The 17,200-nt window shown below is 39.5% G+C and overlaps 2 protein-coding genes across 2 annotated transcripts; one reads left to right on the forward strand and one right to left on the reverse strand.

The window, feature by feature from the left end:
* Positions 1–400: 400 nt before the first annotated feature.
* LOC128379950 (uncharacterized) lies at positions 401–10,221 on the reverse strand. Its single transcript, XM_053339588.1, has 5 exons — positions 10,215–10,221; positions 9,605–9,643; positions 2,593–2,659; positions 1,156–2,033; positions 401–471 (listed from the first exon to the last, which is right to left on the reverse strand). Exons 1-5 carry the CDS (start codon positions 10,219–10,221, stop codon positions 401–403), a joined length of 1,062 nt encoding a protein of 353 aa, XP_053195563.1.
* Positions 10,222–13,275: 3,054 nt separating this feature from the next.
* Positions 13,276–16,673, forward strand: LOC128380772 (calcyphosin-like protein). The gene is made up of 4 exons (XM_053340671.1): positions 13,276–13,412; positions 14,386–14,563; positions 15,097–15,306; positions 16,572–16,673. The coding sequence occupies exons 1-4, from the start codon at positions 13,276–13,278 to the stop codon at positions 16,671–16,673; spliced, it is 627 nt and encodes a 208-aa protein (XP_053196646.1).
* Positions 16,674–17,200: the final 527 nt, after the last annotated feature.

The following is a 17,200-nucleotide window of genomic DNA, read 5'->3' on the forward strand; positions in this document are numbered from 1 at the left end:
TGATTCTTATTAACAATTTTATTGATTTATCTAATAATTATCTTTCATAATCATTAATAATTCCTGATATCCAAACCCGTAACCAAGGCCCAAAAGCTTTTCAGTAACTACATGACTTGGCATGACTTGAAATATTGGGCTGGTGAGAAAAGACAGACCTAGATATCCATCATTACTATTAAGGTTTCCACATCCTCATTTAACGAAGACTGCTATGAGACATTCTGGTGCTGTAGAATATTCTGACTTTCCTTTACAGTACATGAAAGAAAAAAACTACAGGCTGTCTATGTCTGTCTACTGCTGATAATATCTGTTTCTGCAGGATCATTTCATAACACAATGAACACACACACACATTTTCTAACAGTATTTTAATAGTTATTTGTGGTAATGTTACTCACCACTGCTCCATGCTGCTGTCTGACAGAGAGACTCCACACGCTGAGGATGAAACAGGTGTGTTGGTATCTGTGTGGGACAAAATGAAAAACTATCATAAAGTGAAATAAAGGTGTGAAGAAGCTGCTGGAGAAAGTTTCAGTGCTGCACATTTTGAGCAATGAGCCGCTCGGCCAACAACGTCTCCTAGAAATGATCTTTGTTTGCTGCTAAATGGAAACAGCAGATATGTTCTGAAGGAAATGTCATGCTGCCTGGATGAAGCTTTTATATCAACATCATGAGGAAATGTTAACTACTGAAAGCAGCTGTGTGCTTCTTGTTTCTTGGTTACTGAAGTGCAGCTGAACACACTGATGCTGTGTTTTGATCTGATGACTGAAGCTGAGAGCAGAAAAGAGGCTCAACTATGACAGGAAGTGATGTAAAAACAGAGTATTGATAAGAAGAAAAGCAACAGCTGCTGTTACTGTGAGACAGATTGTGGCTCTGCTTTGACTGATGTGGATCAACTAATGATTCCTCTGTAATCTGAACAGTGACCAGACGTCCAGAATTAAACATTCAACTACAAGAACAAACAGCAACAGAGCTCCTGTTTCTCGCAATCACACACCTGACATTTAAGAGAAGATTCAATTCTTTTCTGATGGACATTTTACATCAACATTGTAATTAAAAGGATTATAATGAAATAATGTTTGTGATGTTTAAACATTTGTATGAACAGTGTAGATCTTGTTGTCTACTAACCTTCCTCCTGTCGACTCTTTGTCTCCTCCGGCTTCTCCACCTTCTCTGTGTCTCTTCTCCCTTTCATCTTCTCAATCAGGAAGTCTGTGAATTGTTCCATTCCTGCCTCTGTTGTCTTCCATGCATTCTCTAAAGGAACCTTGCTTTTCTTTGTTCTCTCTGTTTTCTGGCAGTTATCAAACAGGAAGTGAACAGTTTCATTCTCTTCATCTTTGACACATTGAATGTTTGCAGCTTCAAGAGCTTCCAGAACATTTTTAGGTCTTAATCCATTAGAGTGTGTAATGAGAGGTATGATGTTCTCCTTAATGTTTTTCCCAAACAGAGACGTCACTGAATTAAAGATGTTCTTCAGTCGATCATTCACTCGATTCTCACTCGCCTTCAGCACCAGACCCACTGCAGAAAGTTCATGAACTCCATCGTCTGAGCTGAACAAGTCCAATAATCTTTCACTAACGATGACATCATACTCGATCCCTCTGGTGTTTCCATATCCAGGAGTATCGATGATGGTCAGAGAGTAGGGCAGAGTTTTACCTTCATAACCAAAGATCTCGTACACGATCACATCTGATGTCTGACTCACTTTCTGACTTCTCTTCTCATCTTCTACGATCTCAAACCAGATGTTGTCCTTAAACTTCACTCCCATGGTGTAGTTGACCAGAGTGTTGATCAGAGTAGATTTTCCTGTTCCTGTTTCACCTACAAGTAAGATGGTTCTGTTTGTCTTGTTCAGGTTTTTCTCTCCAACAGTTTTTCTTGTCAAACGTTCAGTCTTCTCTTCCTTTGGTCTCAGCTGGTAGACAGCAGGAGATCCTGAAGAGATCTGAGTACTTTTGGAGATGATGTCCTGGTATCTGGATGAGGCGTTACTGGTTGGAAAGAAAAAATAGAAAAAAGTTTAATACACATATAAACTTTATGTACAGATGAATATCCTTCTCTTAATGTAGATCAGTCATTGTTATCTATTTGTAGTTAAAAGACATATGAAATAAAGTAAATAAAAATAAAATTAAGTGTTATAATTGTTGATTTGAATAAGAGTCAAAGTGTCTCAGGTGTGAGCTCAGTGGTTGAACCTCTACCAACAATCTCAGCTGCTGACATGATGAAGCTCATCACAGTTCAACAGAAACACTGAGATCCATCAGCCTCCAAACTAACTCATATTTACATCCAGCTGCTACAGAAACCTGAGCAGCAACACTCACTGCATCAGCTGATAGTAAGGAAATGAGTCCATCATCACATCTAATTACTGTCTGTTTACTCTGATATTGAATAGTATTGTGGTGTATGTGTCTGAGTTTGGTTCTTTGATCTTTTGGCAAAATACTGAACTCCATATTGTCCCTGATACACACACACACACACACACACACACACACACACACACACACATTATTTATTTATGGTAATGTTACTCACCACTGTGCCATGCTGCTGTCTGACAGAGAGACTCCACACGCTAAGGATGAAACAGGTGTGTTGGTATCTGTGTGGGACAAAATGAAAAACTATCATAAAGTGAAATAAAGGTGTGAAGAAGCTGCTGGAGAAAGTTTCAGTGCTGCACATTTTGAGCAATGAGCCGCTCGGCCAACAACGTCTCCTAGAAATGATCTTTGTTTGCTGCTAAATGGAAACAGCAGATATGTTCTGAAGGAAATGTCATGCTGCCTGGATGAAGCTTTTATATCAACATCATGAGGACATGTTGCTCATTAAGGAGTCTGCAAAGTCTCTAAATGTTGCTACTGAATGTAAATGTCCACTGACACATTTGCTCTGTTTTCTATAATATGTGAGTATTTGAATGAGGCTTCATGTTACAGTGAGCCTGTAAAAAATCATTCCATGATGGGACAAACTGACCAAAGAGTCTCTATATGGGTTTAGTTTACTTTGTTCAAGTCCACATTAGCATCACATGCAGTGTGCACATTGGAAGTTATTGGTGTGTGTAATCATTCCTCCTGTCCACACTGGCTGTGACCTGATTCCTTCCTACAGATACTCAAATATCACACATGACTTCTGAGAGAAATCACAGTGTAAAGTAAAATTTCGTTAAATTTTTATTAATCTAAGCAATGATTTAGCTTACATCATTTGTTATATTTGAGTTTACATGTTAAATAAGGAAGATTAGAGTGGAAAACTGACTGTGAAATTAACAGTAGATATCTCTTTACATGGTTATATTCATGTTGCAGAATTGTGTAACTTTGTACACTTTTTGAACAAATACACTCTCAATGAAGAAAGGAAGCCTAGTGTCCGAGCGTTTTCATTGATATTTTCCCTTTTCTGGGTGTAACACAGACAGTTTTGTCTCATTAACCACTAAATTATGAGTACACTGTGTGAGAGAGAAGGATCTGCTGAAGAGGTGGTTGAATATGGTTGTTTTATAAATCTCAGTCACAGTGGAGCAAGGTGCACACCCTGAATCAATCCCTCCAAGCCTGTAAACCTGCCAATCAAATAAATGAATGAACTTCACTGGTTGTATTTCACCAGTGAGAGTCTCCAACAGCCAGTTCAGCTGTCATTACACACAGCGGTGGTTATTGATGGAGTCCATACACTGTGAACAGGTTTGATAATATGCAGATACATACAGGTTTGTCTCCAGATTCATTTGACTTTGTGTTTCAGTAAATTAAATGTAACTTGGTTCCTCTGGGTAGCGCTATCATGAGCTGACAATTGCATGACGCTGTTTCAAGTCCTCCATCGCTACGTTCTGCTGCAGGAATACTACTACTTTATTCCTCCTCTCTGTTCTACTGCAAGAATACTACTACTTTATTCCTCCTCTCTGTTCTACTGCAGGAATACTACTACTTTATTCCTCCTCTCTGTTCTACTGCAGGAATACTACTACTTTATTCCTCCTCTCTGTTCTACTACAGGAATACTACTACTTTATTCCTCCTCTCTGTTCTACTGCAGGAATACTACTACTTTATTCCTCCTCTCTGATCTACTGCAGGAATACTACTACTTTATTCCTCCTCTCTGTTCTACAGGAATACTACTACTTTATTCCTCCTCTCTGTTCTACAGGAATACTACTACTTTATTCCTCCTCTCTGTTCTGCAGGAATACTACTACTTTATTCCTCCTCTCTGTTCTACAGGAATACTACTACTTTATTCCTCCTCTCTGTTCTACAGGAATACTACTACTTTATTCCTCCTCTCTGTTCTACTGCAGGAATACTACTACTTTATTCCTCCTCTCTGTTCTACTGCAGGAATACTACTACTTTATTCCTCCTCTCTGTTCTACTGCAGGAATACTACTACTTTATTCCTCCTCTCTGTTCTACAGGAATACTACTACTGTATTCCTCCTCTCTGTTCTACTACAGGAATACTACTACTTTATTCCTCCTCTCTGTTCTACAGGAATACTACTACTTTATTCCTCCTCTCTGTTCTACTGCAGGAATACTACTACTTTATTCCTCCTCTCTGTTCTACTGCAGGAATACTACTACTTTATTCCTCCTCTTTGTTCTACTGCAGGAATACTACTACTTTATTCCTCCTCTCTGTTCTACTGCAGGAATACTACTACTTTATTCCTCCTCTCTGTTCTACTGCAGGAATACTACTACTTTATTCCTCCTCTCTGTTCTACTGCAGGAATACTACTACTTTATTCCTCCTCTCTGTTCTACTGCAGGAATACTACTACTTTATTCCTCCTCTCTGTTCTGCTGCAGGAATACTACTACTTTATTCCTCCTCTCTGTTCTACTGCAGGAATACTACTACTTTATTCCTCCTTTCTGTTCTACTGCAGGAATACTACTACTTTATTCCTCCTCTCTGTTCTACAGGAATACTACTACTTTATTCCTCCTCTCTGTTCTACTACAGGAATACTACTACTTTATTCCTCCTCTCTGTTCTACTGCAAGAATACTACTACTTTATTCCTCCTCTCTGTTCTACAGGAATACTACTACTTTATTCCTCCTCTCTGTTCTACAAGAATATTACTACTTTATTCCTCCTCTCTGTTCTACTGCAGGAATACTACTACTTTATTCCTCCTCTCTGTTCTACTGCAGGAATACTACTAATTTATTCCTCCTCTCTGTTCTACTGTAAGAATACTACCACTTTATTCCTCCTCTCTGTTCTACTGCAGGAATACTACTAATTTTTTCCTCCTCTCTGTTCTACTGCAGGAATAATACTACTTTATTCCTCCTCTCTGTTCTACTGCAGGAATACTACTACTTTATTCCTCCTCTCTGTTCTACTGCAGGAATACTACTACTTTATTCCTCCTCTCTGTTCTACAGGAATACTACTACTTCACTCCTCCTCTCTGTTCTACTGCAGGAATACTACTACTTTATTCCTCCTCTCTGTTCTACAGGAATACTACTACTTTATTCCTCCTCTCTGTTCTACTGCAGGAATACTACTACTTTATTCCTCCTCTCTGTTCTACTACAGGAATACTACTACTTTATTCCTCCTCTCTATTCTACTGCAGGAATACTACTACTTTATTCCTCCTCTCTGTTCTACTGCAGGAATACTACTACTTTATTCCTCCTCTCTGTTCTACAGGAATACTACTACTTTATTCCTCCTCTCTGTTCTACAGGAATACTACTACTTTATTCCTCCTCTCTGTTCTACTGCAGGAATACTACTACTTTATTCCTCCTCTCTGTTCTGCTGCAGGAATACTACTACTTTATTCCTCCTCTCTGTTCTACTGCAGGAATACTACTACTTTATTCCTCCTCTCTGTTCTACAGGAATACTACTACTTTACTCCTCCTCTCTGTTCTACAGGAATACTACTACTTTATTCCTCCTCTCTGTTCTACAGGAATACTACTACTTTATTCCTCCTCTCTGTTCTACTGCAGGAATACTACTACTTTATTCCTCCTCTCTGTTCTACAGGAATACTACTTCTTTATTCCTCCTCTCTGTTCTACTGCAGGAATACTACTACTTTATTCCTCCTCTCTGTTCTACAGGAATACTACTACTTTATTCCTCCTCTCTGTTCTACTGCAGGAATACTACTACTTTATTCCTCCTCTTTGTTCTACTGCAGGAATACTACTACTTTATTCCTCCTGTCTGTTCTACTGCAGGAATACTACTACTTTATTCCTCCTCTCTGTTCTACTGCAGGAATACTACTACTTTATTCCTCCTCTCTATTCTACTGCAGGAATACTATTACTTTATTCCTCCTCTCTGTTCTACAGGAATACTACTACTTTATTCCTCCTCTCTGTTCTACAGGAATACTACTACTTTATTCCTCCTCTCTGTTCTACTGCAGGAATACTACTACTTTATTCCTCCTCTCTGTTCTGCTGCAGGAATACTACTAATTTATTCCTCCTCTCTGTTCTACTGCAGGAATACTACTACTTTATTCCTCCTTTCTGTTCTACTGCAGGAATACTACTACTTTATTCCTCCTCTCTGTTCTGCTGCAGGAATACTACTACTTTATTCCTCCTCTCTGTTCTACTGCAGGAATACTACTACTTTATTCCTCCTCTCTGTTCTACTGCAGGAATACTACTACTTTATTCCTCCTCTCTGTTCTACTACAGGAATACTACTACTTTATTCCTCCTCTCTGTTCTACAAGAACACTACTACTTTATTCCTCCTCTCTGTTCTACTGCAGGAATACTACTACTTTATTCCTCCTCTCTGTTCTACTGCAGGAATAATACTACTTTATTCCTCCTCTCTGTTCTACTACAGGAATACTACTACTTTATTCCTCCTCTCTGTTCTACTACAGGAATACTACTACTTTATTCCTCCTCTCTGTTCTACTGCAGGAATACTACTACTTTATTCCTCCTCTCTGTTCTACAGGAATACTACTACTTTATTCCTCCTCTCTGTTCTACAGGAATACTACTACTTTATTCCTCCTCTCTGTTCTACTGCAGGAATACTACTACTTTATTCCTCCTCTCTGTTCTACTACAGGAATACTACTACTTTATTCCTCCTCTCTGTTCTACAGGAATACTACTACTTTATTCCTCCTCTCTGTTCTACTACAGGAATACTACTACTTTATTCCTCCTCTCTGTTCTACTGCAGGAATACTACTACTTTATTCCTCCTCTCTGTTCTACAGGAATACTACTACTTTATTCCTCCTCTCTGTTCTACAGGAATACTACTACTTTATTCCTCCTCTCTGTTCTACTGCAGGAATACTACTACTTTATTTCTCCTCTCTGTTCTACTGCAGGAATACTACTACTTTATTCCTCCTCTCTGTTCTACTGCAGGAATACTACTACTTTATTCCTCCTCTCTGTTCTACTACAGGAATACTACTACTTTATTCCTCCTCTCTATTCTACTGCAGGAATACTACTACTTTATTCCTCCTCTCTGTTCTACTGCAGGAATACTACTACTTTATTCCTCCTCTCTGTTCTACTGCAGGAATACTACTACTTTATTCCTCCTCTCTGTTCTACAGGAATACTACTACTTTATTCCTCCTCTCTGTTCTACAGGAATACTACTACTTTATTCCTCCTCTCTGTTCTACAGGAATACTACTACTTTATTCCTCCTCTCTGTTCTACTGCAGGAATACTACTACTTTATTCCTCCTCTCTGTTCTACAGGAATACTACTACTTTATTCCTCCTCTCTGTTCTACAGGAATACTACTACTTTATTCCTCCTCTCTGTTCTACAGGAATACTACTACTTTATTCCTCCTCTCTGTTCTACTGCAGGAATACTACTACTTTATTCCTCCTCTCTGTTCTACTACAGGAATACTACTACTTTATTTCTCCTCTCTGTTCTACTGTAGGAATACTACTACTTTATTCCTCCTCTCTGTTCTACTGCAGGAATACTACTACTTTATTCCTCCTCTCTATTCTACTGCAGGAATACTACTACTTTATTCCTCCTCTCTGTTCTACTGCAGGAATACTACTACTTTATTCCTCCTCTCTGTTCTACTGCAGGAATACTACTACTTTATTCCTCCTCTCTGTTCTACTGCAGGAATACTACTACTTTATTCCTCCTCTCTGTTCTACAGGAATACTACTACTTTATTCCTCCTCTCTGTTCTACAGGAATACTACTACTTTATTCCTCCTCTCTGTTCTACAGGAATACTACTACTTTATTCCTCCTCTCTGTTCTACTGCAGGAATACTACTACTTTATTCCTCCTCTCTGTTCTACAGGAATACTACTACTTTATTCCTCCTCTCTGTTCTACAGGAATACTACTACTTTATTCCTCCTCTCTGTTCTACTGCAGGAATACTACTACTTTATTCCTCCTCTCTGTTCTACAGGAATACTACTACTTTATTCCTCCTCTCTGTTCTACAGGAATACTACTACTTTATTCCTCCTCTCTGTTCTACAGGAATACTACTACTTTATTCCTCCTCTCTGTTCTACTGCAGGAATACTACTACTTTATTCCTCCTCTCTGTTCTACAGAACACAGTGGAATAGTGAGAATGAAGGAAATAGCGAGAATCTATTTTTGGTGGCCAAATATGGACAAACAGATTGAAGAGATAGCTAAAAGAATCTGTGCTAGCCAGGAACTACAGAGTTGAGCCTAAATTGGTTCCTGCGACTGTTATTGCACAATCTGGACCAGTATCATATACAGTTCAAACTGCTGATAGTGTTTGGAGAAGGCATGTGGATCATGATTGCATCAGTACCTGAAGTGAACTTTCCATAAGAGAACACAGAGACTGATGTTCCTCCAGGTCGATACCTCACCAGAGAGCAGCGGCCTCCTGTTCGTCTGCGTTATTAGGCTCGATAGAAACCCAAGTCAACGGGCCAGAATAATCTCCATGGGTACAGTCAGGGGCTGAGGCAGTCTACCCTCACTCACTCCAGGGTAGCATAATAAAACATTTTTAAAAAGGAAATAAAAAGAAAAGAGAAAGTTGTTGTAAATAAACAATTATTTGGGCAGATGAAGAGAATGAACAAATGTTCACATAGATTAAGATTGTTGGTGTTATGTTATAGTGAAGACAAAAGAATTTGAGTGGACACTCATTTGTTATTTTTTGTAGTACATCCATTGTAAGAGAGGAGGAGATGTGTATTTTGGGTTACAATGAGTTCTGTAGTGGGGATTACCCAATGCATTATGGGCAGCCTTTGACCCCAGGTTGTGGTTATCAGCCTCGTGTTATGAAGGCGTGTTGCTGTGCTAATAAACAGTTAACATTACTTCAAAGTCCGGGTTATATTAAGTAAGATGATACGGTGAAAGATATAACAGATATTATTCTGTGTCAATTAATTTATTAAGTTATTATATTCAGTTTCCTGCAGCATTTGTTTCCTAACATCCTGACACTGAAAGTATTTCATGATTCTTCTTTCAAAGTTTTCTTACCTGTGTTGTTGACTTGAAGCTCTGAGGAGGAGCTATATGCTGAGGAGGAAGAGCAGAGAGGAGTCAGAGCTCAGAGCTTTATATCAGCAGCCACCGTCCACACCTATCAGGTGAGCAGTCACATGATTTCACAGAAACAGTCTGAGGCACTCAGAAGGAAGACAGACGGATATCTGATGGACTTCATGCAGTGAATTCTTCAGCTCACTGAGGAATGCTTCGTTATGCTGTTTTATGAATGAATGAACATTACTTATTGTTTACAGTGAGATTATATTATCAGCTGTAAATCCATATATTGATGAAGCAAACATGTTTGAACTGATGTGAATATGACAGAGAGAGAAACACAGAGAGATCTCTATAACAGACTAAATGTACAGAGCCTGAGAGCTGTGTTACTGATTTCATATCATATTATATATTTATGTATATTGTGAGTTTGGTGTGTTGCATTCAGTCGGCTGAAGTTTACGTCTGACCGCAGGCTTCTAATACTTTCTGCTTCCTTATTTGTGACTCCATAAAAAGTTAGAACATCTAATCTCTGTGGATTGATCATTCAACCTTAATGAATAAACTTTATGACTGAGTTTTCTATCCTCATTACCTCTCATTCTATAACAGCTTAATGTAGGATTCATTTTAACTAGTAGTAATAATGACTTCAGAAATTCAAGACAAACGTTTTAAAAAAGCATTCCCTTCTTATATAATCTAATGATATTTAGTTAACTAAAACTAAGTTGTTCATGTTTCTTTTGTTGATCAGATGCACAATTAACAGATTTTTAACTATATGGTGAATCACAAAACTAAATATAACAGAGTAACATTTCAATTTATTTTGTAATCTGTCTCCACTTCAAATTTGATGCGAAACTTGCAGGTGATTACTGTTATTGAGATGCTCTTTTATGAAAAAGCCAGGCCAAGCCAGGTAAGTAAAGATATGTTTGTGTTTCATCCAGGAAGTAATGATAAGAGCTCTAGTGTACAAAATGGTGTCTCACTTAAGGCGGGTGTTGGTTCTTATGTAGATTATTATTGGAAGCATTTTTCTCACTGCATTTTATGGTTCCTCAGGTGTGGCTAATATTCAACTAACTCAAGGCAAGGCAGTTTTATTTATATAGTGCATTTCATACACAATGGCAACTCAATGTGCTTTATATAAAACAGAAACACATGTAATTTGAGAAACATGAAAACTCAGGCTGTTTAAGCCGTCTAATGATGTTACCCTCACCTTCACACCCCCCCCCCCTCCCGTTTCCTGTCTGTCTATTGATAAATAAAGGCGTCCATGCCAAAAAAAAAATCTTTTACAAAAAAGGTTGGCTGGGGTTAATTGCTAATATATGTAGTTCTTTTGGGTTGCATGCTTGCATCCCTCTCAGAATCAGTTTGCTCAGCTGAGGTCTGCAGCGTGCTTGTTGCTCCATTGATAGTTCAGGTAACAGTAGAGTGACCTCTTCAGGATGCATGATGCAACTTCATTCATTTATGAATTTCTGAGGTCTGCAGCATTATTGTTCTTATCTCTTCTCAAACAGTTGTATACATATGAACTTCAGCAAATATCTGTTACACCAGCATTGTGATTATCATTAGAGTCTAAATCCACTGTAATTACTGTTTCCATTGTGTTTGTGGCTATGCTGAAGGCCTTATACTGTTAGATTGTTTTTAACACAGAGCAGCCCGCCAAACATCAGACATCAACGTCTGCTCTGCAAACAGAATAAAATGATAATAACTCATTCTGGATCATTTTATTACAGGATCTAAGCAGATATATATATACAGGAAGTGATCTACCAGACAGCCATGAAAACACACCTGATGCAGTCTGTGTTAAGATGGAATAATACTGAGTTTATTCTCTGAGTTTGAAGGCAGTTCATCAGTCATTTAGCGCCATCTGCTGGTTAAACAGCAGATGGCGCTAAAACAGCAGCTCAGGTCCGATACATGTAAAAACACACAATAACAGAGAGATTAACATTAGTGTGGAAATATATTCAATACTGGAAACACCCAACAAACTAAAAACATACTAACAAGAAATAATATTTAGCCTAATAATTCCATAAAAGTAAAATAACTACTACTTCACTTACTATCGATATCTAATTTTAATGAATAAATAAATATATTCAACATGTGTGTGAGGGATGAATAAACATACTCACATTTACCAGCTCTGTCCAAGGTAAAGATTCATAAATAAATCAAATAAATAAAATGTTAAAGGTAAACTTAATTGATCCCTCTACAGTCAGCTGGCGTCTCAGCAGCCAATCAGAGGAGGGAACAGTATCTCCATGGCAACCACGGAGAGTTTGGGGAAGGGCTGTTTGTTTGTTTCCAACCGGAAATAAAAACATCTCAGCTGCTGTCGGTGAGTCTGCTGCTTTAACACTAGATCTATTATTTAGTAGTACTAGTATTATAAGTTTTATTATTATTATTATTATTATGTGAGAGAAACAGTTTAATACGTTTTCTTCTTCCTGTTTCCTTCATCATAAAAGCGGAGCAGCTTCAACATGTAACCACTTTAACTAAACACCTTACTGTAATACTGCATACTACATCACTATAATACTGCAGTACTTTTACTGTAATACTGCATACTACATCACTATAATACTGCAGTACTTTTACTGTAATACTGCATACTACATCACTATAATACTGCAGTACTTTTACTGTAATACTGCATACTACATCACTATAATACTGCAGTACTTTTACTGTAATACTGCATACTACATCACTATAATACTGCAGTACTTTTACTGTAATACTGCATACTACATCACTATAATACTGCAGTACTTTTACTGTAATACTGCATACTACATCACTATAATACTGCAGTACTTTTACTGTAATACTGCATACTACATCACTATAATACTGCAGTACTTTTACTGTAATACTGCATACTACATCACTATAATACTGCAGTACTTTTACTGTAATACTGCATACTACATCACTATAATACTGCAGTACTTTTACTGTAATACTGCATACTACATCACTATAATACTGCAGTACTTTTACTGTAATACTGCATACTACATCACTATAATACTGCAGTACTTTTACTGTAATACTGCATACTACATCACTATAATACTGCAGTACTTTTACTGTAATACTACATACTACATCACTATAATACTGCAGTACTTTTACTGTAATACTGCATACTACATCACTATAATACTGCAGTACTTTTACTGTAATACTGCATACTACATCACTATAATACTGCAGTACTTTTACTGTAATACTGCATACTACATCACTATAATACTGCAGTACTTTTACTGTAATACTGCATACTACATCACTATAATACTGCAGTACTTTTACTGTAATACTGCATACTACATCACTATAATACTGCAGTACTTTTACTGTAATACTGCATACTACATCACTATAATACTGCAGTACTTTTACTGTAATACTGCATACTACATCACTATAATACTGCAGTACTTTTACTGTAATACTGCATACTACATCACTATAATACTGCAGTACTTTTACTGTAATACTGCATACTACATCACTATAATACTGCATACTACATCACTATAATATAAATGAAGATGTTAATTTGAATAAAACCTTTATTGATGATGTCAGTGATGGCGGGGACGTCGAGACACGACAGAGAAATGGCGATGAACGCTAAGCGGCAGCTGTCACAGTCTGCCGACCCGGTGGAGAGACTCAGACTGCAGTGTTTGACCAGAGGATCATCTGGGATCAAAGGTCTGGGCAGGTGAGACACACACACACACACACACACACACACACACACACACACAGTTAAATATCAGACTCAGTTTCCTGCTGCAGGTGAATTTATCGTCTCATATTTGTATGAATTTACATTTTCTGCTCTCATATCTCAAACTGCTCAGCGCCTCATAACTCACAGAATAAATGAGTCCAAACATTCTTCTTCTATTTTACCGGCTCTGTGTGGTCTTTGAATTTAAAGAGACAAACACACTTCAGCTGTTTAATGTCTATGAATCCTCAGAAATATCATCTCGTCTCTCTAACCCTCAAACTCAGCTCAGATCAAACTTTATTCACTCACAAGAGAAAGTAAAACATCCTGAAACCAGAACAGAATAAGAACATGAGCTGCTGTTACTCTACAGGAAGTGAATGTGCTGATGTTTCAGTTAAAGGCTGTTTTATTATTTAATCTTCTGACTGTTTATTATTAACCCTCGTGTCGTCCTCCCGGGTCAAATTGACCCCGTCTGTTCTGACTGTTCCTTCTTTCCTTTCCTCCCCCCTACCTTCCTTCTTTACTTCCCTCCTTCCTTCCATCTTTCCTTCCTTCCTTACTTACTTCTTTCCATCCTTCCGTCTTTGCGTCTTTCCGTCCTCCCTTCCATCATTCCTTCCTTCCGTCTTTCCGTCCTTCCTCCTTTCCTTCCTTCCTCCTTTCCTTCTTTCATCCTCCCTTCCATCATTCCTTCCCTCCTTCCTTCCTTCCTTCCATCATTCCATCTTTCCGTTCTCCCTTCCATCATTCCTTCCTTCCTTCCTTCCTCCCTTCCTTCCTTCCGTCTTTCCTTCCTTCCTCTTTTCCTTCTTTCGTCCTCCCTTCCATCATTCTTTCCCTCCCTCCTTCCTTCCTCCCTTCCTTCCTTGACTCGAGGACAACAGGAGGGTTAAATCATTATATAACCCTAACAGCTGACACTGACTGAGTGTTAATACTTCCTGTTTGTCAGAGTTTTCAAAATAATGGACGATGACAGGAACCGCTCCCTGGACCTGAAGGAGTTCCTGAAGGGTTTGAACGACTACGGCATCATGATGGACAAACAGGAAGCTCTCACTCTGTTTCAGCACTTCGACCGAGACGGCAGCGGATCCATCGACTTCGACGAGTTCCTCATCACTCTGAGGGTAAATGTTCACACTGTGACCGGTCCAGGTCCAGGTTCTCCCACTCTGAGTCTGGTTCTGAGGGTTCTTCCTGTTAAAAGATGTTCTCCCACTCTGAGTCTGGTTCTGAGGGTTCTTCCTGTTAAAAGATGTTCTCCCACTCTGAGTCTGGTTCTGAGGGTTCTTCCTGTTAAAAGATGTTCTCCCACTCTGAGTCTGGTTCTGAGGGTTCTTCCTGTTAAAAGATGTTCTCCCACTCTGAGTCTGGTTCTGAGGGTTCTTCCTGTTAAAAGATGTTCTCCCACTCTGAGTCTGGTTCTGAGGGTTCTTCCTGTTAAAGGGAGTTTTTTCTCTCCACTGTCACCAAGTGCTGCTCATGTGGGAATGTTGGGTCTCTTTAAATGAAACCTGAAGAGTTGGGTTTAGACCTGCTCTATGTGGAAAGAGTCTTCACATGACTCTGTTGGGATTTGGTGCTTTATAAATAAAGATTGATTGATTGATCACATTATCATTACTTCAGCTGTTTACCTCCATCCATCTGTTCTCTGCAGCCAGCCATGTCCAAGGCAAGGAAGGAGGTGGTGATGCAGGCGTTCAGAAAGCTGGATAAGACCGGCGACGGAGTGATCACCATCGAGGACCTGCAGGGGGTTTACAACGCCAAGTACCACCCCAAGTACCAGAACGGGGAGTGGAGCGAGGATCAGGTCTTCAGGAAGTTCCTGGACAGCTTTGACTCTCCGTATGACAAAGACGGAAAGGTAAGAAACACTGGAGACATGGACACTGTAACGTTGAAACATAGAAGATGAAGATTTGACTCATTCAGACTCTGAAGCTTCATATTAGCTTCACATCAACTTTATAATCCATGTTTCCACAGAAGGAGGACTGTGGGTTTAGTCCTCCATCACTTCCTGTTAACATGATGAAGGATCTATCAATCAATCTTTATTTGTATAGCGCCAAATCCCAACAGAGTCATGTGAAGGCTCTTTCCACATAGAGCAGGTCTAAACCGAACTCTTCAGGTTTCATTTAAAGAGACCCAACATTCCCACATGAGCAGCACTTGGTGACAGTGGAGAGAAAAAACTCCCTTTAACAGGAAGAGGAGATAGAGAGAGAGGAAGGGGAGAGAGGAAGGAGAGGGGAGAGAGGAAGGAGAGGAAGGAGAGGAGAGAGAGGAAGGAGAGGAGAGAGAGGAAGGAGAGGAAGGAGAGGAGAGAGAGGAAGGAGAGGAGAGAGGAAGGAGAGGAGAGAGAAGCACATTGAAGGTCCAGGACTGGAATCAGTCATCCGGACGTCTCCAGGCCCAGATTACCTGTGAGACCAGAAAGCACAGACAACTCCGGGGAAGAAGTTTAGATGGATGGATAGAGAGAGAGAGGGAGGAGGAGAGAGGATAGATGGATGGATAGAGAGAGAGAGGGAGGAGGAGAGAGGATAGATGGATGGATAGAGAGAGAGAGGGAGGAGGAGAGAGGATAGATGGATGGATAGAGAGAGAGAGGGAGGAGGAGAGAGGATAGATGGATGGATAGAGAGAGAGAGGGAGGAGGAGAGAGGATAGATGGATGGATAGAGAGAGAGAGGGAGGAGGAGAGAGGAGCCCAGTGCATCATGGGAGTCCCCCGGCAGTCTAAGCCTATAGCAGCATAAACTAGGAGCTGGAACCCTTAACCCCAACTAGAAGCTTTATCACAAAGGAACGTTTGAAGCCTACTCTTAAGTTTTAATCTAATGCTCAGTATGAACAGGAGGAATCATTACACACACACACACACACACACACACACACACACACACACACACACACACACACACACACACACACACACACACTGAAACATTATGAACCGTCTGCTAAAGGATCATGTAATAATCTCTGTACTGATGTTCTATGTGAAATATGAGTTATTATAATATTTTGAAGTGTTGGGTTGATTGATCCAGGTCAAAGGTCAAAGGTCAGCGCCTCCTGTGTGAAGTGAGTGTGTGTTGATGCTGGTGTTCCTCTCTGAAGGTGACCCAGGACGAGTTTATGAATTATTACGCTGGTGTGAGTGCGTCCATCGATACAGACGTCTACTTTATAGTGATGATGAGAAACGCCTGGAAGCTGTGACGCCTGGTAACGACCTCACTGTGCAGCTGGTGGCACAGTTTCACATCTCATGGTGTTTCCTATTCTAGAAAAGTCTGTAGAGTCATTTCCCCTGAGGAGTGTGTGTAGTGTGTTGTTTGGTTTTTGTGTCTTTAAATATGAAATGAAAGAGACATGAGAACCATTCAACATGTAAACATCTGTCGGGTGTCTCTTCCTTCTGTCTGTTCTGACTTCATGAAGCAGGTTGATCAACACTTTGGCTTTTAATCTGTTTTTATTCTTTGTAGAGTTGTTTCTGGGTTTCTCCTCTTTAAACAAACACACTGACTGTTTCCATCCAGATATTAAACTCATGTTAAACTTTATTCTCTCAATCAGCATCTTTACTATCACGCTTATTGATTTTAACCCTCCTGTTGTCCTCGAGTCAAGGAAGGAAGGGAGGGAGGGAGGGAGAAGGAAGGAAAGGAGGGAGGGAGGAAAGGAGGGAGGGAAGGGAAGGAAAGGAGGGAGGAAGGAAGGAGGGAAGGAAGAAGGAAGGAAGG

The sequence above is a fragment of the Scomber japonicus genome, chromosome 19 (assembly GCF_027409825.1).
Source record: "Scomber japonicus isolate fScoJap1 chromosome 19, fScoJap1.pri, whole genome shotgun sequence".
Lineage (NCBI taxonomy): Eukaryota > Metazoa > Chordata > Actinopteri > Scombriformes > Scombridae > Scomber > Scomber japonicus.